General features: G+C 66.7%; 5 protein-coding genes across 23 annotated transcripts; 1 reads left to right on the forward strand and 4 right to left on the reverse strand.

The window, feature by feature from the left end:
• Nucleotides 1–447: 447 nt before the first annotated feature.
• On the reverse strand, nt 448–4,146 carry HPX (hemopexin). Its single transcript, XM_015852563.3, has 10 exons — nt 4,072–4,146; nt 3,722–3,792; nt 3,537–3,617; nt 3,057–3,211; nt 2,540–2,693; nt 2,208–2,417; nt 1,507–1,614; nt 1,301–1,431; nt 799–946; nt 448–719 (listed from the first exon to the last, which is right to left on the reverse strand). The coding sequence occupies exons 1-10, from the start codon at nt 4,134–4,136 to the stop codon at nt 493–495; spliced, it is 1,350 nt and encodes a 449-aa protein (XP_015708049.2). The 5' UTR covers nt 4,137–4,146; the 3' UTR covers nt 448–492.
• A 397-nt stretch (nt 4,147–4,543) lies between these two features.
• On the reverse strand, nt 4,544–12,566 carry TRIM3 (tripartite motif containing 3). Of its 6 annotated transcripts, none has more exons than XM_085536704.1 (12): nt 12,438–12,566; nt 11,105–11,267; nt 8,837–9,074; nt 8,609–8,760; nt 8,351–8,531; nt 7,554–8,277; nt 7,380–7,483; nt 7,139–7,306; nt 6,903–7,071; nt 5,827–5,897; nt 5,596–5,736; nt 4,544–4,933 (listed from the first exon to the last, which is right to left on the reverse strand). In XM_085536704.1, exons 2-12 carry the CDS (start codon nt 11,233–11,235, stop codon nt 4,781–4,783), a joined length of 2,232 nt encoding a protein of 743 aa, XP_085392830.1. In that variant the 5' UTR covers nt 11,236–11,267; nt 12,438–12,566; the 3' UTR covers nt 4,544–4,780. The 6 variants fall into 6 exon arrangements, with proteins under 6 accessions (XP_085392830.1, XP_085392828.1, XP_085392829.1 ...); XM_085536702.1 differs by having other exon boundaries at nt 6,891–7,071; XM_085536703.1 differs by lacking the exon at nt 12,438–12,566 and adding an exon at nt 11,842–11,981.
• A 511-nt stretch (nt 12,567–13,077) lies between these two features.
• On the reverse strand, nt 13,078–16,638 carry LOC107308577 (FH2 domain-containing protein 1-like). 12 transcript variants are annotated; one of them, XM_085536716.1, is made up of 10 exons: nt 16,336–16,619; nt 16,206–16,267; nt 15,911–16,013; nt 15,756–15,841; nt 15,577–15,677; nt 15,438–15,508; nt 15,264–15,371; nt 14,302–14,372; nt 13,951–14,224; nt 13,431–13,877 (listed from the first exon to the last, which is right to left on the reverse strand). In XM_085536716.1, exons 1-10 carry the CDS (start codon nt 16,585–16,587, stop codon nt 13,494–13,496), a joined length of 1,512 nt encoding a protein of 503 aa, XP_085392842.1. In that variant the 5' UTR covers nt 16,588–16,619; the 3' UTR covers nt 13,431–13,493. The 12 variants fall into 12 exon arrangements, 10 of the variants coding, with proteins under 10 accessions (XP_085392837.1, XP_085392836.1, XP_085392839.1 ...); XM_085536711.1 differs by having other exon boundaries at nt 13,078–13,877; nt 15,264–15,508; nt 15,764–15,841; nt 16,336–16,625; XM_085536710.1 differs by having other exon boundaries at nt 13,078–13,877; nt 15,764–16,013; nt 16,336–16,622.
• Nucleotides 16,639–17,329: 691 nt separating this feature from the next.
• ARFIP2 (ARF interacting protein 2) lies at nt 17,330–23,405 on the reverse strand. Of its 2 annotated transcripts, XM_015852554.2 has the most exons (9): nt 23,267–23,405; nt 22,668–22,775; nt 22,474–22,582; nt 21,193–21,303; nt 20,291–20,406; nt 19,876–20,097; nt 19,397–19,554; nt 19,132–19,306; nt 17,330–18,836 (listed from the first exon to the last, which is right to left on the reverse strand). In XM_015852554.2, the coding sequence occupies exons 2-9, from the start codon at nt 22,764–22,766 to the stop codon at nt 18,681–18,683; spliced, it is 1,146 nt and encodes a 381-aa protein (XP_015708040.1). In that variant the 5' UTR covers nt 22,767–22,775; nt 23,267–23,405; the 3' UTR covers nt 17,330–18,680. The 2 variants fall into 2 exon arrangements, with proteins under 2 accessions (XP_015708040.1, XP_015708041.1); XM_015852555.2 differs by lacking the exon at nt 21,193–21,303.
• Nucleotides 23,243–24,361, forward strand: TIMM10B (translocase of inner mitochondrial membrane 10B). Of its 2 annotated transcripts, none has more exons than XM_085536722.1 (3): nt 23,243–23,513; nt 23,653–23,748; nt 24,155–24,361. In XM_085536722.1, exons 1-3 carry the CDS (start codon nt 23,258–23,260, stop codon nt 24,304–24,306), a joined length of 504 nt encoding a protein of 167 aa, XP_085392848.1. In that variant the 5' UTR covers nt 23,243–23,257; the 3' UTR covers nt 24,307–24,361. The 2 variants fall into 2 exon arrangements, with proteins under 2 accessions (XP_085392848.1, XP_015708042.2); XM_015852556.2 differs by having other exon boundaries at nt 23,454–23,513; nt 23,824–24,361.
• Nucleotides 24,362–24,825: the final 464 nt, after the last annotated feature.

A 24,825-nucleotide genomic window follows, 5' to 3' on the forward strand; every position in this document is an offset into this window, starting at 1 on the left:
CCCAACACAGCTCAATACAGCCCAACACAGCTCAATAAAGCCCAATACAGACCAACACAGCCCAACACAGCTCAATACGGCCCAACACAGACCAATACAGCCCAACACAGCTCAATACAGATCAACACAGTCCAATACAGCCCAACACAGCTCAATACGGTCCAATAAAGAACTGCACAGCCCAACACAGCTCAATACGGTCCAATAAAGACCAGCACAGCCCAACACAGCTCAATACGGTCCAATAAAGACCAGCACAGCCCAACACAGCCCAGCACAGCTCAGCTCAGTACAGCCCTATTCAGCCTAATACAGCCCAACACAGCTCAATACAGCCCAATTCAGCCCAGTACAGCCCAACACAACCCAATAGAGCCCATCACAACCCATCACTGCCCAGCCACACCGACCTCCCCGCCCTCACACTGAGGCACAGACAGAGCAGGGCAGGGTCTCCACAGCCTTTATTGCAGCCTGGGGTGGGGGCTGCTCTCACTGTGTGCAGCGGAACAGATCGGCAGCGATGCTGCGGGGGGCTGCGGGCAGGGGGGCAGCCAGCAGCTCAGCCACGTCCCTGTAGTGGTGGTAGCTGTCCCCACGCAGCAGGTAGACGCCCTCAGCTGTGCACATGGCCCCGTCCACTCCATCGTGGGGCAGAGGCCGCGGCCGATCCACTCGCCGTGGGCTCTGTGTCAAGTCCACGCGCCACACGCGGTTCCCTGTGGACACAGCGGTGTCACCCGGTGCCACGGGGACCCCCCTCCAGCCCCCAGCCGGCCCCACACATCCACTGCCCACCTGTGATGACGTAGAGCTCTGCGGATCCGGGGCAAGTGAAGGCGGCATCTGCCTTGGGGACCCCCAGCTCCTCCTGCAGAGCCCGGGGGTACCCCTCCACCAGCTGGTGGCCGCCTCTGCCCGAGAGGTAGATGGAGACCTGCGAGCCCTGCAGAGCGGGTGGGCATCAGTGGGCACAGGGTGGGAGTGGGGAAAGTCGTGGGTGGGCATGGGGACAGGACTGGCACCGATGGGCACAGGAGTTTGTGGGCATGGGTGGGCAGAGGAACGTGGGGTCATGCAGTGGGTGGGCACAGGATGGGTATGGGGTGGGCATAGGGACAGTCAGGGCTGTGGGGCTGCCCCTGGATGAGGACAGTTCTGGCATGGATTGGAGGTATCAGGGACACAGCCATGGAGGGACACTGCTGTGCCACCACACCGCCCTTCTCCTGGCGGTGACACCATGAAGGCCCAGTACCAAGCAATGTCCCCAGGCATCACCATCCCCAATGGGGCCCACCTGGATCAGATACATGCGCTTATCCCAGGAGAAGGCGGCATCCACGTCCCCCTGCAGACCCGGCCAGCTGTGTCCCTGCGGCCACGCGTGCCACCCGTCCCGCCATGAGTCCAGCCGGAATGACAGCCCACCTGCAGGACACATCAGCACCACGGCCCCACAGCCCCACAGCCCCACAGCCCCTCACCACCCCCTGTGCCCCTCACCACGGAAGGCATAGATGCGACCGCTGTCATCGGAGGTGATGGCCTGGAAAGGCTGCCCACTGCAGCGGTCACCAGTGTCACCCCATGAGGTGTTGACATGTCTGTGACCTGCAGGTTGGAGGCAGCGCTGAAATGGGTCAGGAAATGGGATGGGGATGGGGACGGGGATGGAATGGAGATGGGAATGGGGATGGGGATGGAGGATGGGGATGGGATAGGGATGGGGATGGGGATGGAGGATGGGGATGGAGATGGAGGATGGGGATGGGGATGGGGATGGGGATGGGGATGGGGATGGGGATGGGGATGGGGATGGAGGATGGAGGATGGAGGATGGGGATGGGGATGGGGATGGGGATGGGGATGGAGGATGGGGATGGGATAGGGATGGGGATGGGGATGGGATGGGGATGGGATGGGGATGGAATGGAGATGGGATGGGGATGGAATGGAGATGGGAATGGGGATGGAGATGGGATGGGGATGGGATGGGGATGGGGATGGGGGATACTGGCATGATCAGTGGGGTTTCCATTGTATGGAGGGGACACCCCAGGGTGGGTCCCCAGAGCGAATTCCCCAAGTGCATCCCCACTGAGTATGTGAGTCCTCAGTACGTCTCCAGTCTGTGAGTCCCCCGGGTGGGTCCCTGGGATGTCACAAGGCTGCAGATCCCTGGGACAGCCCCATGGGACCCTCACCTCGGCCAGGGCAGGGGATGAAATAGTCCCGGAGGTCACGGGGGTACCCGGGGAGCACCGCCCCTTCGAGGGGTTTGAACCGATAGAACTGTGTGCCCTGCAGGCAGTAGTAGCGCTCCAACCAGCGCAGCGCCGCGTCGCACGGCCCCGCACCCCAAGGGCGCTCCTTCGTCCTCCGCAGCTCCAGGTCGAAGGCGAACAGCCGATCCCCTGCGCACGGGAGCGGAACGGCTCGTCTGGCACAGCGCGGCTCATAGGGGGCAGCGCGGCTCATACAATGCGGCGCTGCCACGCAGCCCCGGGCGCCCCACAGCCCCCCACACTGCGCTCACCCTTAAAGAAGAGCACGGTCTCCCCACCGCACTCCTCGGGGTGACACTCCACGGCAGCATCCAGATCTCCAGGGACCCCCGGGAACTCGTCCCCAATGAGCCGAGGGAAATTGGGGCGCAGCTGCCCCCCGGCATAGGACCAGACCTTCTCACCCTGCAATGAACCCCACAGCTTCAGACCCACAGCTCCCAGCTCTGGCCAACCCTATGGGGGTGGCCCTGGGACAGATCCCTGGCACGCAACCAACAGATCAGGGCCTCGAGACCACCCATCTCATGGGCAGCCCAGGGATGAGGACACAGGGGCAGCCCCCCAACACCCAGGAGCAGCCCAGTCCAGGACTTCAAGCCCAGGGTGCCCAGCCTGGGACTCCCCACCCCAGCACCCCCAGCTTGGGATCCAGCAGCTCAGACCCCCAGCCCATGACCTGCAGTCCGAGATTCCCAGTCTGGAGCTGCCCACCCAGCACCCCCAGCTCAGGGTCCCCTTGCCCAGACCCCCGGCTTGGGACTGTGCCTGGAAGAGGTAGAGGCTCTGGTGCTCCTCGGGGTGGTCTCGGCGGTGGATGCGCAGCGCTGCGTCCACGGGACCCTCCAGCTCAGGCCAGGACTCAGCCAGGGGGCGGCTGTGGAGCTGGGGTCTCTCCCACGAGGTCTCCCACACGTCCCCTCCTGGGTATAAGCACTGTGCTACCCACAGCTCTGCCCCACAGCCAACCCGGCCCACCTCCATCCCTCATTTATCCACATTCCCTATATCCTCTGGTCCCTACAGACCCCAGCTCCCCCATCCCCCCCCACACACCATCCCCATACACACCCCATTCCCTCCCAGTCTCCAGTGCCACACCCCCCCACACCTCCCACATCCCTCCTATCCTCTCCCCTTCTCCCCCTCATTTAACCCACAGCCCATTACCCCCCTCCCAGTGCCACCTCCATCTCCCCCTGACCACATTTCCCCTCACACCCCCCGCGCCCCCAGCCCCCTCCCTACCTCTAAAGAAGAGCATGGTGCCGTTCTCGCTCAGCGTCGCAGCGTCGAAGCCGCCCCCATCCCCGCAGATCTGGGCCAGGGCTGCAGGGGGAGCTCAGGTCGGCACACACCTCCCGGCACAGACCCGCAGCTTCACAGCGCCCTCCGTGACCGTCCCACCCGTGTCCCCATCCCACAGTTCTCACCGGTGTCGTTGCCGGGGGGCTCGGCCCCATGAGGGCGCCCATCTCCAGGTGTGTAGGGTTTGTGCTGAGTCCTGGGGGTGGGCGAGCACCGAAGGTCATGGCACAGCCCCCGCACTGAAGGAGCACAAATGGACCCCCGGGTCCCGAAGCCCACCCGCCTTACACATCCTCCCTATGCATCCCCCTCCCCTATTGAAGCTCTGTACGCACCCAACGCTCTGTGCAAGCCCCCCCCCCGCCCGGTCCTCCTGCAGCCCCAGTGCCCTTCGCACCCCCCCCCCGCCCCATTGCCGCCCCATTGCCGCCCCATTGCCGCCCCATTGCCGCCCCATTGCCCCGCTCACACTCACAGCGGCCGTCCGCCCACCAGGACCAGCAGCGCCGCGAGGCACAGCGCGGCCGTGACCCCCCCCATGGTGTGAGGTGCAGCTCCGCCGCCGCCGCCGCTTTAAATGCGCTCCGCGGGGGGGGGGGACACACACCTTGCGCCACCTCCGGGCCCGTTGCACAACGCGGGGGGTCATGGCCGGGCACTGACACCTCCTGGCAGCGCAGGTGGGGCTGGAGCCGTCCCAACCGCTTCCTATAAGGATCCCCCCCCCCCGAACCGTGCTGGGAAACGCCGCTGTTTGTTCGGGAATGGGAGGGGGGGGGGGGGGAGGGCAACGCGACCCGCACCGGGACACGGCGCTGAGGCCAAACCCGCTCCCCGCACCCGGCCCGGGGGTCCCGCAGCGCCCTCTCCGCCCCACTCCCCCCCCACCTTTCGGCTGCCCCCCCCCCTCCATCCCCCCGCCCCGGCGCGGGACGTGGCCCCGTCCGAACATTTCTGTATCGATTTATTATGTATTGATTTGTACATACACCGCGCGTGGGGGCTGCGGGCCCCCCCTGCTCCTTCCCCCCCCTCTCGGCCTCCCCCCGCCCTCCCACCACGCACCCCCGGGAGCATCACGGCGCCGTGGGGCGGGGGGGGAACGGGGAAAACGGCTCCGCTCCGCGCCGCGCGGGGTTAAAGTGCAGCGCGGGGGGGGCGGAACCGCAGAGCGGCGTGCGGGGTCACTGCAGGTAGCGGTACGCCTTGAAGCAGTGGTTGCCCGAGTCCGCCACCACCACGTGCCCGTCCGACGTGAGCGCCAACCCCTGCGGGCCGTACAGCGGATCCGCCGCCGTGTTGATGTAGGACAGGAACGACCCCGCGCTGTCAAACACCTGCGGGACGCCCACGATGCGACACTGACGCCGGGCGCCGCATCCGACCTGTGTCCGCAGCCCCATCCCCACCCCACGGCTCTTCATGGGCACCACGTCCATCCCTGCACCTCCACCCCAATGGCAAACACAACCCATCCCCACCAGCCCCCCATGGGCAAACACAACCCATCCCCATCAGCCCCCATGGGCAAACACAACCCATCCCCATCAGCCCCCATGGGCACACACAACCCATCCCCATCAGCCCCCCATGGGCACACCAGGACCCACACATGTCCCTTCATAGCCCCCACATCCACCCACACCCCTGTAGCCCCACGGGCACACTTCCCGTCCCTGCTCAGCAGTCCCCATGGGCACACAGACCCCATCTCCACCCTGGTGCCCCCCACCCTGTCCCTACACCATCCCCATGGCTTTACCAACCCTGCCCATGCCCTGCTCCCATCTGCCCCCATCAATGATCCCATGACCTCAACAATTCTACAGCTCTGCTGTTGGACTCGATGGTCTCTGTGGGCTGTCACAACCTTAACAACACTACAACTCAGCCCCAATTTGGGGCCACGCACCCAACTCCCTGCCCAGAGCCAATCCCTGCCCAGACCCACTGCCACCAATGGGCCGTGGAGGGGGGGCAGGAACAGGGCAGGACCCACCTGGATGCGGCTGTTGCCCCAGTCGGCCACGATGATGTTCCCATTGGCATCCACAGCCACACCGGTGGGCGCGTTGAACTGCCCATTGCCCTCCCCGTGTGACCCGAACTTGAAGAGGAACTCTCCATCCGCATTGTACACCTGGGGAGGGGGAGTCACCATGGGGTGTCTCCATGGGGCATCACTATGGGGTATCTCCATGGGGTGTCTCCATGGGGTGTCCCCACTCACCTTCACTGAGTGGTTGTGGAAGTCCGTCACCACGATCTCGTTCTTGTTGTTGACCGCCACAAAATGTGGCCCTGGAGGAGCAGCACTGAGAGGGGTTGGGGGCACCGGGACCCCTCCGTGGGGTTAATGTGCGCGGCAGCGTTAGTGCAGGCAGTGCCCGGCCCCAGGGAGCGCAGAGCTGGGGGGACCCAGAACCCAACCCAAGGGGCAGAACCCAGAGATGTGGCCAGAACCCAGGACTGGGATCCAGAACCCAAGCCCAAAGCCCAGCACCCAGAACCAAGACTGAGAAATAAGACCAAGGACGAGGACCCAGAACTGGAGTCCAGAACCAAGAATCCAGCACTCAGAACTGGAAGCCAGATCCCAGAATCTAGAAGAGGAACTCAGAGTCCAGCACCAGAGCCAAGACCTGGAACTGGGACCTAGAACCTTAGTCCAGGACTCAGAACTTGGATCCAGAACAGGGACCTAGAACCCAAGCCCAGAACCTTGCACCTAAAATCAGAATCTGGAATGTAAAACTAGAACCTGAGCCCAGAGCCCAGAACCAGATCTCAGAACTTGGACCTAGATCTCAGCCCTAGAATACAGCATTCAGAGTCAAGACTCAAAATGAGAACCCAGAACTGGGACCCAGAACTAGAACCTGGAACACAAGCTCAGAGCCCATAAACCAGAAGCCAGAATTGGAACCCTGAGCCTAATTCCAGCACCAGAACTAGAACTAAATTCAGAACCAGGACCCAGAAATGGAACTTAGAACTTAAGCCCAGAGCTAGAATCAAGAGCCCAGAAGCCAAGAGCCTAACCCTAACCCCAGCATGCAGCACCAGAACCAGATCCAGAACCAGGACCAAGAACTGGAACCTAGAACCTGATCCCAGCTCCAGAGCGCAGAACACAGAGCTGGAATCCAAGCCCCGAGCCCAGCCCGGTCCCAGCCTCATCCCTGGTGCTGTGGTGCCGCAGGGCAGCGCTGGCAGAGCGCAGTACTCACCCGGCCCCGAGCAGAGGCAGCCCAAGGCATGCAGTAAGGAGGAGGGCCGTGCCCAAGGTATTACCATCGAGTGTACCTGCAAACTGCCGCTCGGCCGTGCCGCGGCTGCCGAACTTGGTGACCAGTTTGCCGTTGGACTGGAAGATGAAGACGCAGCACGCCTTGTTGTCCACCACGATGATGTGCCCGTTGCGATCCACCGCGACGCCCTTGGGACCCAGCAGCCGCCCGGCGCCGATCTTCGTCTGCACAGCGATGGGCATCAGAGGGCACCCCGTGCCCGCGCCCCCCGCCCCGGCCCCCCCCGCTCACCTTGAACTTGCCCTCGGGGGAGAAGATGCTGACCCAGCGGTTGTCGTAGTCAGCGATGATGATGTCCCCGTTCATGTCCACCGTGACGCCGGTCGGGCGCTGCAGCTGCCCGGGGGAGCGGCCGCGCACACCGAAGCGCAGCCGGAACTGCCCCTCGTTGGAGAACACCTAGGGGGGTGGGGAGGGGGGGGGTGTTAGCCGGGCCGAGGGCCGGGGGCCGGCAGGGGGCAGGGGCTCGTACCTGCACGCATTGGTTATTGCTGTCGGCCACCACGATGCGGCCGGTGCTGGAGGTGGAGATGCCCTGCAGGTTGGTGAACTCGCCCTTCTCCCTCCCGCGGCTCCCTGCGTGGGCACACACGGGTGTCAGCGGGACGCCGCGCCCCCACCGCCCCGCAGCGCCAGCGCCGCTCACCCACGCGGAAGATGAGCTCGTCCTCGATGGGGTTCTCCTTCTTCTTGCCGCTGCTGTACATGCTGGACGGTCTCCTCACCGCCTTCTGCCGGATGTGCCCGCTGCTCGGGGACTTGACGCGGCGCTTCACGTCGTCCGGGGACGGCGGCACGTCGCTGGCTTTGACGGCGCGGACACGGAAGGGGCTCCCTCGGATGGGCTGCCCGTACAGCGCGATGGACAGCTGGAAGTCGCCCTCGGAACGCGGCGTGTACAGCAGCTCGTAGGTCCCGTTCTTGTTGTCCTGCACTTCGCTCTCGGCCGCGCCGCCGTCCGGCCCCGTCACCACGAAGCGCAGGCAGGCGCTGCCACTGCGAACCAACTCGCCGTCCTTGTCCTTGGTGGTGACGCTGAGCGAAGCGGGCTGCCCCACCACCGCGTGCCGAAGCCCCTCGCCCGTGGCCACCGTCTTGTGCGCCGTGGCGCTGGTGGTGATGAGCACGCCCAGGTTGAGGATGGATTTCCGCACGCCGTCGGTCTCCACCACGTAGTCCAGCTGGTCGTTCTCGTGCGGGTGCTCGGGGAACTCCTGGCTGGCCAGTGCGCTCAGCCTCTCGCTCATCTGTTTGCGCACCAGCAGCACCTCGGGCGCCGTGCCGTGGTGCAGCGCCTGCTCCGTGAACGCGCAGCTGCTCAGGATGTTCTCCTGGCCCTGGCGCAGAACCTCCAGCTGCGCCTGCAGCACCTGCGGACCGGCCGGTGTCAGCATCCCGCACCGCCCCGCAGCGCCCCGCGTCCCACGGCACCGGCAGCGCTACCTTCTGCTTGGCCCCGCAGATGGCCTCCAGGTCGCGCACCAGCAGCCCCTTGCGCTGCTGCAGGGCCCTCTCCAGCTCCTCGAAGGTGCTGCCGATCTCGGACACCGCCTCGTTCTTGCGCTCCACCAGCTGCTGGCTGATCTCCGACACCAGCGCGACGGCGGCCGCCAGCTGCGGGAGCCTGCGGAGCCGGCGCTGGGCACAGAAGGCGGCCACCGGCCCGGCACCCCGCGACCCCCCCACGCCACGAGCCCCTACCTGCCGCGGATGGCGTCCAGCTGCTGCTGCAGGGCCGCCTTGTGCTGCTCCACCACGTCGCGCAGCGGCACGGTGACGTGCTCCCGGTGCTCGCCCTCGGTGCACTCGCGGCACATGGCGGTCTCGCAGGACTCGCAGTAGAACTCCATCACCTGCGGCAGCGGCGCTCAGGGCCCCCCCTTTGGTGGCACACCCGCCCCCCATCCCCCCCCACACACCACCACCCACCTTGCCCTCGTGGTTGGGGCACGACAGGGGCTGCCCGGTGACGGCACTGACGGGGTCCAGCCCCGGGCCGGGGTGGGGGCCGCGGCTGTCGGGGTCGCGCTGCAGCACTTCCATGAGGTTGGTGATGAAGAAGTTGTTCTGCAGGGCCGCCACGCCGCGCTCGGGCAGGATGGAGGTCTGGCGGCACACGGGGCAGGACAGGGTCAGGCTCTGGGGCGGGATATAGTTCTGGAGACACCTGGGGCAGAACGGGGACAACGAGAGGGTCAGGGCCGCCCGCAGCAGAGAGCGGGGCGGTGGGCACCGGGATGGGGTGGGCGGGGGGACAAAGGCTGCACCACGGGGCACTGAGAGGCACAGGGTGGGATGGAGGGAAAGGGCTGGGGAGAAGATGGACTGATGGGTGCACTGGAGTGAATGGGGAAGGCATGGAAGGAGGGGCTGGAAGGGTGGACAGACGGAGGGGATGCTGCACCACAGTGCTTCAGGGTGCACAGGACAGGGCTGGGGGAGCAGATGGACAGTGGAGAGATGGATGGATGGATGGATGGATGGATGGATGGATGGATGGATGGATGGATGGGTGGGTGGATGGATGGATGGATGGATGGATGGGTGGATGGATGGGTGGATGGATGGATGGATGGATGGATGGATGGATGGATGGGTGGATGGATGGATGGGTGGATGGATGGATGGATGGATGGATGGATGGATGGATGGATGGATGGATGGATGGGTGGATGGATGGATGGATGGATGGATGGATGGATGGATGGATGGATGGGTGGATGGATGGGTGGATGGATGGATGGATGGGTGGATGGATGGGGCTGTGACGTGGTGCAATAGGGTGTGTGGGATGGGGCTGGGGGGTCCGATGGGGGAAGGACAGACAGATGGGGTGCACTGGGGTACATGGGTGGGAGGAAGGGATGGGACTGATGGGGTGGCAGATGGTGAGATGGACGGACAGACGGGTTGTGCCATGGTGCATTATAGTGCATGTGGCAGGAGCATGGGACAGAGCTGGGGGCTGGACAGGATGGGTGGGGATGGAGACACAGCCCATGGAAAGCTGGCCATGAGACCTCGACGTGGGGCCACAGACAGACAGACAGATGGATAGATAGGACAGGGCTGTGCCAGACAGGAGCAGGGGAGTGCCGGGGCGAGCAGGGGCCTGGGGGGCACAGAGAAAGCAGATGTCAGTACAGAGCCCTCAGCCATGCTACAGTCTCCCCCCGCCCACACCCCATCCAGACCCTGCACTGTGGGACAGGAGCAACCTTGGAGCCACAGCCCAAACTGTGGGGGTTACAGGGCCATGGGAGCAGCAGGACCCCAGCTCCCAGGGTGAGTGTAGTGGCCCCATCTTGTGCTGGAGACATGCAGGGGGATGCAGTGCTGCACAGCTTGGAGGTAGCAGGACACAGCAGGGACACAGCAGGTATACAGTGGGACACAGTGGGGACACGGTGGGGATGCAGTCTGGAGGCATTAGGGATGCAGAAGGGGTGCGGGGTGGCACAGTGGGGCAGAGGGAATGCAGGCAGGCGCTGTCTGGAGGCAGCAGGGATGCAGAGAGGTGCAGTGCAGGCTCAGCAGGACACGGTGGGACATGGCAGCTCCAACTTTGCTCCTGCAGGAGCTGCAGGAAGGGAGGGAAGAGCGGGAGGAGTGGGGCCCTGCAGAGATGCAGCGTGAGTGCAGTGGAGCACAGTGAGCACACTGACCTGCAGGAGGTGCGGTGGGGGATGCACTGAGGATGCAGGACACGTGCAGTGGGGTGCAGTTGGGGGGTGCAGTTGGGGTCAGGGTACAAGCAGAGACACAGTGGGACACTGTGAGGGTGTAGTGGGTTTTGGGGGGTCCAGATGCTCAGTGCAGGCACTGGGGGTGCAGCAAAGACCCTCCTGTGAGAAGTCTTCAGGGAAAACGCTTTGGTGGATGCAGTGCAGCACATGGGGGAGGGGAGGGGAAGGAATGCAGTGGGGATGCAGCAAAAATGCAGTTGGAGGCAGCAGGGCACAGCAGGAATGTCGTGAGGGAGATGCAGCAGGGCCGGCATTCAGCGGGGACGCAGCGAGGGTGCAGTGGAGGCGCAATGGGGATGCAGCGGGGATGCAGTGAGGGTGGAACGAGATGCAGCGGGGATGCAATGGAGGCGCAACAAGATGCAGCGGGGATGCAGTAGGGATGCAGAGGGGATGCAGAGGGAGCAGCCGCGATGCGGTGCAGCGCTATGGGGCGGAGGGGGGGGCTCACCTCTCACAGAAGGTGTGCAGGCACGGCAGCACCTTGGGGTTGCGGTAGCGGTCGAGGCAGATGCTGCACACCAGGAACTGTTTGTCAATCTGCCGCACCACCGGGCTGGCGTTGGCCTCCCGCTTCGCCATGGCGGCGTCCCCGAGGCCCCGCGGCGCTCAGCCTGCGGGCGGGGCTGTCAGTGTGCGCCGGGCCCCGCACCGCGCTCAGCCCCGCACCGCGCCCGGCCGCAGCCGCCCCGCCGTTAAAGCAGCGCAGCACCGGGTCCGGAGCGACCCCGCCCGCCCGGCAGCGCTCACCCCGCACCGCCGCCCCCGCAGCGCTCCCCGTCGCCCAGCGGCCGCCCCGTCCCCGCACGCCCGGTTCCCCCCGCGGGCACCGCCGCTCCCCGCCCCGCCCCCCCCGCCCCGCCGCGTTGTCTCCCGGCCCCGCGTCCGCTCCCGGCGCTGCGGCGGCCCCGCGGCTGCAGGCCCCGGCGCGGCCCCGCCCCGACGGCCATTGTGCAGGCCCGGCACCGCGACGTCACCGCCCGCCCCGCCCCGGGGGGGCGCGGGGAACCGGCACCGGTTTGGCGCTGCGCGGCCCCCGCCCGCCCCGCGGTCTCACCCGCTCCCGCTCCCCCCCGTCTCCCGCACCGCTCCCCCCCCCCCCGCTCAGCGCTGCCCGCGGTCCCGCACCGCCCCACCCGCGTCTCCCGTGTCCCGTCCGCCCGCCCCGCCCCGCGGCCGCTCTGTCACCTTCCAGCCCGGTTCGGCTCGGTTCGGTTCGGCTCAGCCCCCGCCGCGGGCAGCCGGGGCCGGGGTTGCGGCAGCGCGCATCTCCGCGGCTCGGCTCAGCCCGGCCCGGTTCGGTTCGGCCCGGCCCGGAGCGGCGGGGACTGCGCCAGGGCTGGGCGCGCTCCGCAGCCGCATCTGCCCGAGCGGCGCGCACCACTGCGGGGGGGGGCGGCCCCGAGCGACCCCACGGCGGCACGAGAGGAGCCCGACCCCCCCGGTACCGCAACGCCGGGACCCGCGGAGCAACGGGAACCGCTCGGAACCCACGGTGGGAACGGAACGAGGGGCACCCACGGGCGGCCACGGGAGAATCGCACCGAACGCCCCCTCCGCGCCCCGCCGATGGTCTCGCCCGGGCTGTGGCTCTGCAGTGGGGGGGGCTCCGGGCGCGCTCCCCGCATCCCCGGTACCCGGCGGTCGCCACGGCAACGGGATCCCGCTCCGAGCATCCCCGGGGGGGGGCGGTGAAGCTCCCGGACAGTTGCCGTGGGGCGCGGAGCTCCCGACCCCGCCGCTCTCAGCCCCGGCCCCAGCCGCCCTTATCGCCCCCCGCTCACCTCGGCCGATCCATGCGGGCACGGAGATGCCCCGGCCGGGCCGGGAGCTCCGGTCCCGCTCAGCCCCCGAGAGTCTCCGCACCGCGGCCCCGGCCCCGGAGCTGCCCGCGGCGGAACCGGCCGGGCAACATTCCTCGTGCCGTCATCGACACCGGCGCTGCCCCGCCGCCACCGCGAGGGGACACGACACCGGAGAGACGGGGACGAACCCGCGGGGAAGGGACAGCGGGGGATGAGGATCCTCCATGGGGGCACCGCGTCCCGCAGTCCTCACACCCGAGGCGGGATGTTACGGGCAGCTGGGGAATAGGAAATAGGAAATAGGGAATAGGAAACAGGCTGCGGGTGGGATGGGATGGTGGCTCAGAGCTGCGCCCCGCTGGAGCTGAGCGGCAGCGAAACACCACGGAGCTCTGCCATGGGCTGAACGTCCGCCCCGTGTGCACGGGGCACCGCCAGGAGCGAGGGGTGGGATCGGCCCCGGCTCTATCAGCCCCCGCTGAACCACATCTGGACGCTGTTACTGCTCTGGGGAAACACGAGCACGGGAAAAGACTCGGCACAGAGCAGCAGGTTGAAGGAGGGTCCTGGGGATGGAGCTCAGGATCCGAACAGCAGGAAACAACTGAATCCACGGGCAGAATCTGCACCTCCGGCTCGGGAGAGCCCAGGGTGACCCCGCAGCGCACACGGCGCCCTTTGCAGCCCGGCAGGAGAGAAGCGATGGGGCGGGGGGGGCTGGGGGGGTTCCATCCCGTCCCGGCACCGCGCAGGAACAAAGGGGGCAGTGATGGACACGCAGCTGCGCTACGGGGGCGGGGGGAGAGGGAGGGGGGCACGGGATGGATTCACGCAGCGGGTTGGGGTGGGTGGGGGCTGTGGGGGCTGTGGGGGCTGTTGGCTGTCAGCACCCCGAGGTCCCGCATCCCGCACACCTCACCCCGCACTTGGCGCTCTGCTCTGTACGTCCCGCAGCCCGGGGCAGGGCAGGAGGAGAATCCAAAGCGTTTATTATCGTCACACAGAAGCATAAAGGAGGATAAAATCCGCCCGTTCTCAGCTCGGGGGGGCTCCGCGCGCCGCCCCGCCCGCCAGGCGCCGCAAGAAGCCGAACAGAGCGGGGCCGCCCGACGGCGCGGGGGGAGCGCGGCGGGACCCCCACCGAGAGAACAGAGCGGAGAACCGGGACGGGGGAGGGGGGGCGGAGGGAGCCGGGCCGGGGGGGCAGCTCTCGGGCAGCGGGGATTCGGGGTCGCCCCGCAGCTCGGGCAGCGCCGGGGCCGTGTTCCGCCGGAGCAGCGCCGGGCCGGAGCGGAGCCGTCGGAGTAATTCGTCGGGCTCCGCGTCCCGCAACGAGCACGTGGCGACGGATCGTCGTTTGTCCCGCTGCAGCTCGAGCTGCTGCCGCCGCCGCTGCGACTGCTCCCGGGCGCGGTTCTCCTGCGCGGAGAGAGGCGGCGTGAGGGCGGAGCGGGGCGGCGACAGGCGGCGGGGCCGGGCCGGGCCGCGTTACCTGCACGGCGCTCAGGAAGCGGCCCGCGAAGCCGTGCAGCACCGCACACAGCTCCCGCAGCGCGCCCGGCGCCGCCTCCTCGCAGTAGAAATCGAGCGCCGCCGCCGCGGCTCCGCGCATCCGCTCCTTGTCCGCCCGCGCCGCGCTCAGCTCCGCCTCCGCCGCCCGCACGAACGGCCGCAGCCCCGCACACAGCGCCGCTCCCGCACCACGCGCCTCCGCCACCCGCGCCGACAGCCGCCGCAGCTCCGCATCCAGCTCCGCCTCCTCGATCCTACGGGAGCGCCGCGCTCAGCACCGGGACGGCGCCGCAACGACGGGAACCGCGAGTGTCCGCGGCTTCACCCGCACCGCGAGGCCGGGCCCACGTGCGGCAGTTTGCTCGGGAAATCCAACAGCCGTCGGTCCGTCCGGGCCGCCTCCTGCGGGGAGCGACGGGGATGGGATACGGGACACGACGGGGATGGGAAACGGACACGACGGGGATGGGATACGGACACAACGGGGATGGGATACGGACACGACGGGGATGGGAAACGGACACAACGGGGATGGGATACGGACACGACGGGGATGGGATACGGACACGACGGGGGAACAAAGGGGGCGGGACACGAACACGATAAAGATGCAGTAGGAGCATAACACGGACACGTGCGACAGGGACACGAGAAGTGCGTGGAAATGACACGGCAGGAGCGCAACAGGGGCAAGAAACCGGGGCAGAAAGGGCTGAGGCCCCGGGAGCAGAGCACGGCACGGCACAGTACGGCACAGTACGGCACAGCCCCGCACGGCACGGCATAGTACGGCACAGTACGGCACAGCCCCGCACGGCACGGCACAGTACGGCACAGTACGGCACGGCACAGCACGGCACGGCACAGTACGGCACAGCCCCGCACGGCACGGCACAGCCCGGCATTGCCTGCCCGCAATGCGGGGGGTCCGGGGGCTGCCACGGCGAAGAGCCCGTCACGGTCCCCCCGGTGCCGTCGATGGGGGCAGCGCCTGCTCCGAGCGGACGGAAGGGGGGGAGGGGGGCGGCTGAGCGGGACGAGCCGCGCTCCGGGCGGGGGATGCGGCGTGGGAGCGACCTTGGGCCGGGCCGGGGAGGAGCGGCGTCCCACGGAAGGTCACAGCACAGAGCGACAAGACGGAGCCGGAGGGTGGGAGAATGAAGCTGCGGGATCCCCCCGCCTTCCCCCGCAGCCGGCCCGGAGCGGCCCCGAGGGCGCGGAACTGGGATCCCGTAACACGGAGCGGCCCCGCACAACGACTCCCCGGCACGAGCCGTTCCCGCGGGCGCTCACCATGGCCACGAAGTGCAGCAGATCCACGCCCGGCACGTTGGCCCTGGTGTCGGGCAGCCTCCGCAGCGAGGCCAGGCGGAACCCGGCGGCGCTGCCCGCGTAGCCGCCCTGGGGCAGAACGCGCCGTCACGGCGGAGCGGAGCCGCGGGGCGGGGGCGGGACGGGGCCGCTCACCGCGTTCAGGTGGTTCCCAGCGCTCAGGACGAGATGCAGAACCGCGTGCAGCTCCTCGCACCGCACCATCTCTGCGGGACGCGGCCGGTGAGCGCGGGGGGGACGCGACCCTCAGCCCCGAGCGCGGCCGCTCACGCACCCTCGGCGGCGTCGGTCAGGGTCCGGATGGAGGCGCGGAGCGCGCTGAGCCGGGGCTTGAATTCCTCCTGCAGCACCATCAGCTCCAGGCGCTGCGCGTAACTGCGGGCGGGGGGCGGGGGGCGCGCAGTGAGCGGGGCGATCCCCCCCGACCCCTCGGGCGGCCCCCCCGGCTCCCACCTGGGCACCTCCAGCAGCAGCAGCATGAACAGTTCGGGCTCGGACAGATGCTGGGGGCAGCCGGAGAAAGCGCGGAGCCGGGAAACCTGCGGGCGGGGACGGGGAAGCGGGAGGTCAGAGGGGGCGGCCGGGGGCTCCCCCAGCCCCAGGCTCACCTCCATGGCGCCGGGCAGCAGCCGGGTCAGCTCCAGCAGCAGCTCCGCGCTGTACGGCGCCCCGACGCCCTCCTCGATGTCCCGCACGATCTGCCGCACCGGGCTGAGACGGCGCGTCAGCGCTTCGCGAGGGGCACGGAGCCTCAATCCCCCTCCTCCCACCCCCCCACGAACAGCGATGGGACCCCCGAGGAGCTCGGACATTCTCGAAAGGTTCGAGCCCCCCGCCGTGCCCCCGTTCCCTTACGGTCCCGTTCTGTGCCCCCGGACCCTCGGTGCCCCCAGCCCCGCTCACCGCTTGAGCTGCTTCAGGAGGACGCCGAGGGCGATGCTCCGCTTGGGCTCCAGCAGCGCTGCCTGCGGGTGCGGCGCGGTCAGAGCGCGGGGCGCGGTAACGGGGACGCGGGGTCCCGGCCGCATCTCACCGCGGGCGGCGGGCGCTGCCCCGGGGACGCTCCGCGGGGCTCCCGGAACAGCAGCTGCAGACGGGGCAGGTCCAGGGCCGGCGGGGGGGCTCTCGTCGCCCACACCGAGCGGCGGCCCCGCACCCGCGCCGCGGACAGCGGCTCCCAGTGCAGCGCCCGCAGCCGTTCGCCCCGCGCGGCCGCTGGGGGGGAGGGCAGAGCCGGGGGCGGCGGCGGCGGCGGCGGAGGAGCGGGGCTGCGCTGCGAGTCCATGGCCGGGGCGGGGGGTGGGGGGTGAGCGCGGCCGCCCCGCTCCTCTTACGGCCCCGAACGGCCCCGCCCCGCCTCGGCTCCGCCCCGGGAGGACCCGCCGCTCCCCCGAGTACCGGCCCCGGTCCCAGCCCGGCGGAGCGGGGCGGCTCAGCGGCCTCGACACGAGCTCGTTCCTGGGCCCCTCCGCCCGTTCTCACCTCGCGCCGGGCAGCGACGGACCGGGGCAAAACACCGACCCGGCACCGCTCCCGCCGGCCGCACCCGACGGTACCTGGACGCCCCGCGCCCTCCCCCGGTCACAGCCCCCCCCGGTTCCCCCCGTCCTGCTCCGAGATCCGTTCTCCCCTCTGTGCTCCTCCCATCCAGCCTCGGGCTCCGCCGCGCTATGAAGCTCCCGCTGATGGCGTTAAACCCGGTGCCAGCCCGACCCCGGGCGCTCTCGGCTCGATGCTGGGGATGGTAACACAATTCGTTCCCCTCTTCTGGTCCCCCTCATCCCCGGTGCTTACAGGCCACACATCGGCCACACGGCACCCACAGCCAAAGCAGCACCCTGGGGTGGGCAGGGGAATAGGGCGAGCCCTGATGCTGGGCCCCACACGGAACCAGACCCACAGAGGGAGAAGCAGGACAAGAACTGCAGCAGCAGAACCAGCTCTGGGCCTCGGGGAGCCACTGTCATGCAGGGAATCCCTGTCCCAGGTCTGTCTGTGCCGTGCACTGAGGGATCCACACCACAAGATTCTGATCCACACTATTTTATTCTGATCTGTACTGCTTTATTCTGATCCATACTGTTTTATTCTGGAGTCTTACAGAAGTGGGGAGGGAAGAGGAGGGTCAGACCTTCACCAGGAAAGGGGGGGGGGGAGGGGGGTTGTCAGATCCAGACATTAAATTACCAGGAATTAAATTAGCAAGAAAAACAAACCGTCTTGTCTCAGGAGAAAGTGCCCAAGTGCTGCACGTGGCCGGGGCTCGAAGCAACACTCAGCTGGAGCAGGATGAGCTTGTCCCCACCCTGGGATACCGGGCAGGGCCCCAGGGCTGCCGCACGCAGAGACGCAGCCGCAGCCGCAGCGCACACGGACACACACATGCACCGTCCCTGGGATGCAGCCACCCTTTGGTCCTTGGTTTGAGTCCCCACCACCCCTCGAGGTGCCTGTGGGTGCTCAGGGAGTGCGGCTGCCCACCTGCCTCCAGGGTTGGGAGCACAGCGCCCTGGGGAAAGCAGCCCTCAGCCCAAGGGCCGCGGCCAAACCCTCCTGCGTCCACCCGTGGGAGCTGGCAAAGCCCCGGCCAGGGGATGGGAGCTGCGGCCTGGGAGACAGCCAGGCACAACCACCCCATCGCCAAGGGGAGTGTAGTGTGGGGATGGGGGCACCAGCCAGGCTGGGGGAGTGCGAGAGCAGCTGCCTGGGAGCACCAGGGATCAGCCAGAGGGGACGGGGCAGGTCTGGGGCAAGGAGCAGACAGGAGCCCCGGGCACCAGCTGCACCAGGGCTGGGACCTCATCCACCCCTCTCAGGGTCCAGGAGGGGACCCAGCAGCCCCAGGGCCACCCCTCTGCAGCTTTGTCTTCATTTCAAAATATACATTTTTTTTTTGCCAGAGGTGGTGGCACATCCTGCCCAGCCCTGCAAAGCCTGGCTCAGGGAAGGCAGCTGGGACACGTGGAACTACGTACCCTCCTGCACCATGGGGAGACAGTGGGGGGCTGTGGCACATCCCACCCTGTCCCACAAAGGTGCCTGGTGGGGTCTGAGCAGCCCAGCCTGAGGAGGGGAGTGTCTGGCCCTACGGGGTCCTGGGAAGGCATCCACCATCCCACCAAGGGGTCAGCGCTGGGGAGGGAGAACAGGGCTGGGCAGGATGGGACTCCAACGGGCTGGGGGAGTGACCCACTCAGAGCTCCACCTGCCCCTAACCGGGTCCCTGCCCCATTAGTGCCCCCCGCAGCAGCAGGGCCGAGGCTGCATCCCCAGCTCACCACTCGTGATTGTGGTCTGGCCCTACACCAGCAGTCAGAGGTCCCAGTTATGGTCCATGGCTTCCCCGGCTGGGGCACAAGGTGGGGCAGGCTGGGGGGCTCACTGCTCCTCCAGCCAGGAGGGCTTCTCAGCACCAGGGGTCTTCAGCTTGATGTTGAACTGCTTGAGAGTCTGCTCCAACTGCTGCTGGTTCCCAGCGAAGTAGGCAGAGATGGCGTTGTGAAAGAGCAGGAGCTGCTTGTGCATCACCTTGATCTGGGGAGAGCAGGAGTCAACACGCAGCCACCCAGCCCCACTGCCCAGCACCTCGGGATGGCAGGAATGGGCCAGGACAAGGTCTGCCCAGCACAGAGCTGCAGCAGCCAGCTGGGAGGTGGCCACTCACTGCGGGTGGAAGGCAGGAGCGTGGCAGCTCACCTGCTCTTCCCCTCACAGCTCCCCAAAAACGCACCTTGAGCACAGAGCAGCAAGGCAGCGCAGCCTGCAAGGCAGGGCCAAGGGACACGCGTGCACGACAGGGCCCCATCCTGTGCCCCGCAGCCTTCCCCACCTTGTTCTCCTCCAAGAACTTGAGCTTGATGGCCACATCGGCACGCAGCTTTTCGTACTTGTCCTTGTGGCTCTGGAACTGGCTCTGCGCTGCATCCAGCCGGCACAGGGTGCTGGCATCCCGGGGGCCCATGCTCAGCTCCTCCAGGTCTGTGCGATACGCATCATACTCCAGCCTGCGCAGGGACAGTAAAAGTCAAGAGCTGCAGAGCAGTCCCTCCCTCCAATAGCTGCAGCCAGGCCTGTGGGCCACACTGCCGTCCTACCTGGCTGTCTCGTACTGCTTAACTGTCATGAGCGTGTCCTCCATGGTCTTATTTACCAGCGTGTTGATGCTGGATACAAAGAAGTTGACAGCTCCCAGTAGTGTTTCACCATTCTTGCAAAGCAGTTTCTGTGTTTCTGCATTGTAACCAAACTCCTCCTGCAGTAGGGAGGGAGGTGGGTGAGGGGCTGTGGCAGCACATCCCGTTGTGCCTCTGCCCTCCTCCAACTGCCCAGACCCAGCCTTGCTCCAGCTGTGCCCAGGAAAAGCCGGCAGCACAAGCCCCACACCTCTCCCCAGCCCCACAGCAATCACACAGTGCACCTGCCCTCAGCCTCCTCCTGCTTTCCCTCACGTGCCCAGCGGTGCTGACCAGCAGAGCGTTGCCCAGGCCACGCTGCAGAGACCCCAGGGTCAATGTGGGTCTCCTCCCCAGGCAGAGCAGAGACAAGGCACAAACCACAGCCCCACCAGGAATACCTGCAGCTCAGGAGATTTCTGGCTGAGGTCCGCAAAGGCATCCCCCAGGGCATGCTGTGTCTGCACCAGGCTGTAGAAGTGGTTGGTGAGAGCCCGTGCAAGCTGCAGCACACACTCGTACTTGCGCTTTGTCTCCCGGAGCAGTTCAATCTGTGTCTCCAGCTCCAGGTCCACCGTGCGGGAGCCCCGGCCAAACCTCTCTGAGATCAGCTGTTTGGTGCACTGCAGGCAGAGCAGAGGGAAGGGGTGTCAGGGCCTGGTCCCTTCCCATCCCTGTAGGGCTGCTGCACTGGTGCCGAGACGTGCTCCCCATCCATCACTGCTCCTTTGTCCCCTGCCCAAGTTCTCTGCCCCGCTGCACAGCCAGAGATGTGACATACCTTGTACGTGTTGATCAGCCAGGGATGCGACGTACCTTGTATGTGTTGATGCCCCATTTCTTGACAATGTCAAACTTCTCCACAGCGATGCCGCGAACAACCTCCTCCCCTCCTACCGGTGGGCTGGGATGAGGCTGGTGAAGCCCAGAGCCTGGAACACAGCACAGCAGTGAGGCTCAGCACAGGGCTTGGATGCAGGCCAGGCTGCCCACCCCACACTGCAGTGCCCTGAGGGCTGCTGCTCCCAGGGCCACACTGCGGCCTGATGAAGTGCAAGCAGAGCAGACTCCTGGTGCAGGCAGATCCACCCTGGGCAGCCCCATGAGACACAGGCAGGCAGCAGCTCCCCCCTGACACTCAGGCACTGCTACCAGGCTCAACAGAGCCCTCAGTGTCCTGTGATTTGTCACCTGCCTGCAGGCAGGACTTGGCCTCTTGCAGCACAGAATCTGGCCCCCAAAACCCTTCTAGACATTGATAACCAAGGCCCTGGTGCTGACTGCTTTGGCTGCTGCCCACGTGGGAGATGCTGTTCCCCCTTTCACTTGCACAGCTGCTGGCAGGGACAGCCCTGCACACCAATGGCCCTGGTGCTCCTGTGCTAGGCAATACTCCTTGTGCTCCGGGGCATGGTAGAGGTGGAGGAGAGGCCAGGCAGACACACAGTGCATCCCACAGCCAGGCACAGCTCGGCCTCATTGCCTGGTGCACTGTGGTTTGGAAGTGCCACGTGTGCCCCCAGCACAAGAACCGTGAGTAGACTCTGCTGCTGGGGGAGGCATGGGTTGGGTCTGGGTTGCTCCCCAGCACAGCAGGGCAAGAAGCTGACCCTGAGAAACACTGCACACAACGGGAGCCTTAAGCCCGGGCCCTAAGCCTGAGACAGGAGGACTCAAAGTCTGTGTCGCACCATGGGGCGCTGGGGTGGCTGCAGTACCTGCTGAAGCACCAGCCTGGCTGGCCATCCTGCTGGCGGCAGATGCACTGGGGGAGATGGATGGTCCTCGGGGTGAGTGAGGTTGGACAAGACAGCCTGGAAATGGAGGGGCTGGCAGGAGGTGAGCAGAGGGAAGAGGTGGGGGGGTGTGAAGGACACGAGGGCAGGAGCAACCAGGACACAGGGATGAGTGTGCAGGAAGGGTGGCAGCAGGGGAGCAGATGAAAGAGTGATGTGAAATCAGTAGATACAGATGGCAGCCGCACAGACAGCATCACGTCAGAGGCACCCAGGCTCCTCTCCTGCTTCCTCCCCATCTCCAGGCTGGTATCAACACGCACCAGGTTGAGAACTGGGACAGGCCAGGGCTGACAGACACAGGGAACCACTGCACAATATCCCCCAGCCACAGCAGGCTGTCAGCAAAAGCCCATCTCCCCTCTGCCTAAGTTAATTCACCCGTTCAGCCTGGCACAACATGGAAGGACCCACAGTGAAAACAGTTGTTTGCAGCAGATGGGTCAGACTGGCCAAGAGCTGGGACAGAGACTTGTATGAAATGGGAACAGGGTGAGAGTGATGGATGGGGCAGAGCTGCTCCAGCTGCACTGACTGTGGCTCTGGGCGTGCAGCAGCAGCAGGTCCCCAGAAGCCCGTGGACACCATCCCTCCAGCACAGAGCATTTACAGACAGGCTCAGAAGTGCTTGGGGCTCCCAGGTGGGCAGCAACAGCAAAAACGGGACATTAACGCAGAGTCTGGGGCTCAGAACCCTTCTGCCCTGTCCTGCAAGGCGTCTCTCAGGTGCAGCCACCACAGCTGTGCCAGTACTGTGCACCTTTGGGGCTCTTGGATACCCAAGAGCTGAGCCCATACATCACACACCAGTGCCCTGGGAGGACAAAGCAGCTCCCTCAGCAGAAGCCCTGCATCTACGAGAGCCAGGCATCTCCACAGCTGCCTGTGAGCCTTGGGCACGTGCAGGGTAAGAAGTGCAGCTGGGTGGAAGTCACACCCCCAGGATGGGCCCCACAGCATTGGCGGGGTGGCAGCAGTGCTGTGCTCTGGGGCTGTGAGGAGGCTGAGCTCTGCAGGGCCACGTGGCTGTGACTCAGGACGGCCTCAGCTACGAGCAGAGCTGCTGGGAGCAGGGACACAGACTGGTCCCGTTCAGGGCTGCAGCAGGGTGGGCTGTGACCCCAGCACTGAGCCCTAAAGCCTCCAGCAGATCACCCAGCTGACCCCCTCCCACAGCCCCGTCCCCGTGGAAGCCGTTTGTACCTTTGATGGTGCCGGTGGGGATGATGCCTTCAGCGGTGCCCCCGTAGCCACCAGACACGATGCTGGTTTCGTTGAGGTTGGGCCCTGACACCATCACTTGCTGCAGGTCCTGGGGGAGCAGAGCATTAAATTGAGGCACAAGGGCAGACCCCCAACCCCTGGGGCCGACGTGAGGCCCCGGCCCAGCCCCACACCTGCTCCAGGCCGTCATCTTCGGGCAGGCTGCCGGCGTCCCCGTTGCTGCTGATGGGGATCTCCATGGTGGCGGCTTTGCTCATGATCCCATCCGACATGGTCAGGGCCTGCGGGGACACACGGTTCGTTCACGGGGCTCCTCGTGTCCCCTCGGTCCGAGCTCCCCACGGCTCCTGGCGCGGGGCCCGGGGCCACGTCGGCAGAGCGCGGCAGGGCCCGGCCGGACCGGTCCGGTCACATTCCGAGCATCGCCCCGCCCGCACCGAGCGCCGTTATCACGAGCTGGACCCGCCCCTCGGTACCGGCACTGGGGGCAGCGCTGCGGCCCGGCCCGGGACTCGCAGCCGCCGCTCGGAGCCAACGAGCCCCGAGAGCCCGGGCGGGACGAGCAGGAGCGACACGAGCAGCGGCTGCAACGGCACCAGGAACCGGGACGGGACCGGGGCGGCCCAAAGGCCGGGCTGTCACTGCACGGCCGGGCCCTGCGGCGGCACCGGGGCTCCCAGCCCGGCTCCCACCCGGGGCCCGACCTTCACCCCGACCTTCAGCCCAGCCCAGCCCAGCCCAGCCCGTCCCGTTATGTCCCGTTATGTCCCACCTGCCCCGCCCGGCCCCGCTGGGCCCCCCCAGCCCCGGAGGCTCCGCGGCCCCGATCCGCCTCGGCCCGGACGCGCCGGAAGTTACGTTACGACCCGCGCGGGGGGCGCCGGGAGACCGAGCCGGAAGTGACGTGTGTAGATCCCCGAGCGGAAGTGAGGCGGGGCGGAAGTGCCGGTACTTCCGGCAGCGCGGGGCGGGCCGACATGGAGGCGGCGGTGACCGAACAGCAGCAGCAGCTCCGCAGTGTGAGAGCGGGGGGACGGGGGAAGATGGGGGCGGCCCGGTTCGGTTCGGTTCGGTTCGGTTCGGTTCGGTTCGGTTCGGTTCGTCCCGGTTCGGCGGTGCCGGGCCGTCCCGGTGACCGTACGTGCCGCTGTTTTGCAGCTGCGGGACTTCCTGCTGGTGTACAACCGCATGACCGAGCTCTGCTTCCGCCGCTGCGTCTCCGACCTCGGGCACCGGCTGCTGTCACGGCGCGAGGTGAGCGGGGACCGGGCGGGACGGGACGGGACGGGATGGGGTGAACGGAGCCGAACGGAGCCGGTGCCCCTTTAGGAGCGGTGCCTGGACGGCTGCGCCGGGAAGCTGGTCCGCTCCAACCACCGGCTGATGGGCGCCTACGTGTCCCTGATGCCCGGCATCGTGCAGCGCCGCGCCGCCCGCACCGAGCACAGCGCCCAACCGGCCGCACCGGACGGACACGAAGCGGCTCCCGCTGATCACGACGCGGCTCCCGCGGGCACGTAGCGGAGCCGCGGGGTCGGTGTGTTGCCGTGGCCGGGAGGTGGCTGCGGGACGGTCACACGGTGGCAGCTCCCGTGTGGAGCCGCTGAACTGCCCGGTGTCACAGCCGGGCCAGGCCGAGCCGCGTTCTCTGCACCCACAGCAGCAGCCGGGACTGCCCGACATGGCGGCCAAAACCGGCAGCACAACGGCACCGGGGGCAGGAGGAGGAAGGGAACGTGTATGAGCTGCTGTGTGCACTGCAGCTCCCGGCTGGAATCCAGCACTGACTGGGCTCCTGCTGTCCAGAACTGAACATCTTGTGTTTGTATTTGACCATTTCATGGGGTTAATAAAACGTTTTATGTGTCGTGCTGTCAGTGTGTCACAGGGGTACACGGACACTGCTCCACAAGCAGCGCTGTGTGCTGCGTCCTGCTGCCAGCGGCACCTTCCTCCCAGCAAAGGTTCCCACTTTGCTCCTTCTAGGAACTGTTTCTTTGTGTTCTTGCTGCTGGAGCAGCATCAGCACAGGCTGCAGCTCCCAGCCCTGCAGGCATTCAAGGCCAGGCTGGATGCGGCTCTGGGCAGCCCTGGCTGCTGGTTGTGACCCTGCACACAGCAGGGGGTTGGGATGGATGAGCACTGTGTGCAACCCAGGCCATGCTGTGATTCTATGCTATGATTCTGTGATACCCTGTTCCCTGGCTTCCCTCTGATGGGTTTCATTGGCACTTAGAAGAGTAGACAAATGCACACAGATGTAAGGTCTTTAAGTGCCAGTAATTGAGACAAGTCGACCTTCGTTACTTAAGCTATGGGAAAACCAAAGAT

This window comes from Coturnix japonica, chromosome 1 (genome assembly GCF_054131305.1).
Source record: "Coturnix japonica strain WE chromosome 1, WE-NBRP24, whole genome shotgun sequence".
NCBI lineage: Eukaryota > Metazoa > Chordata > Aves > Galliformes > Phasianidae > Coturnix > Coturnix japonica.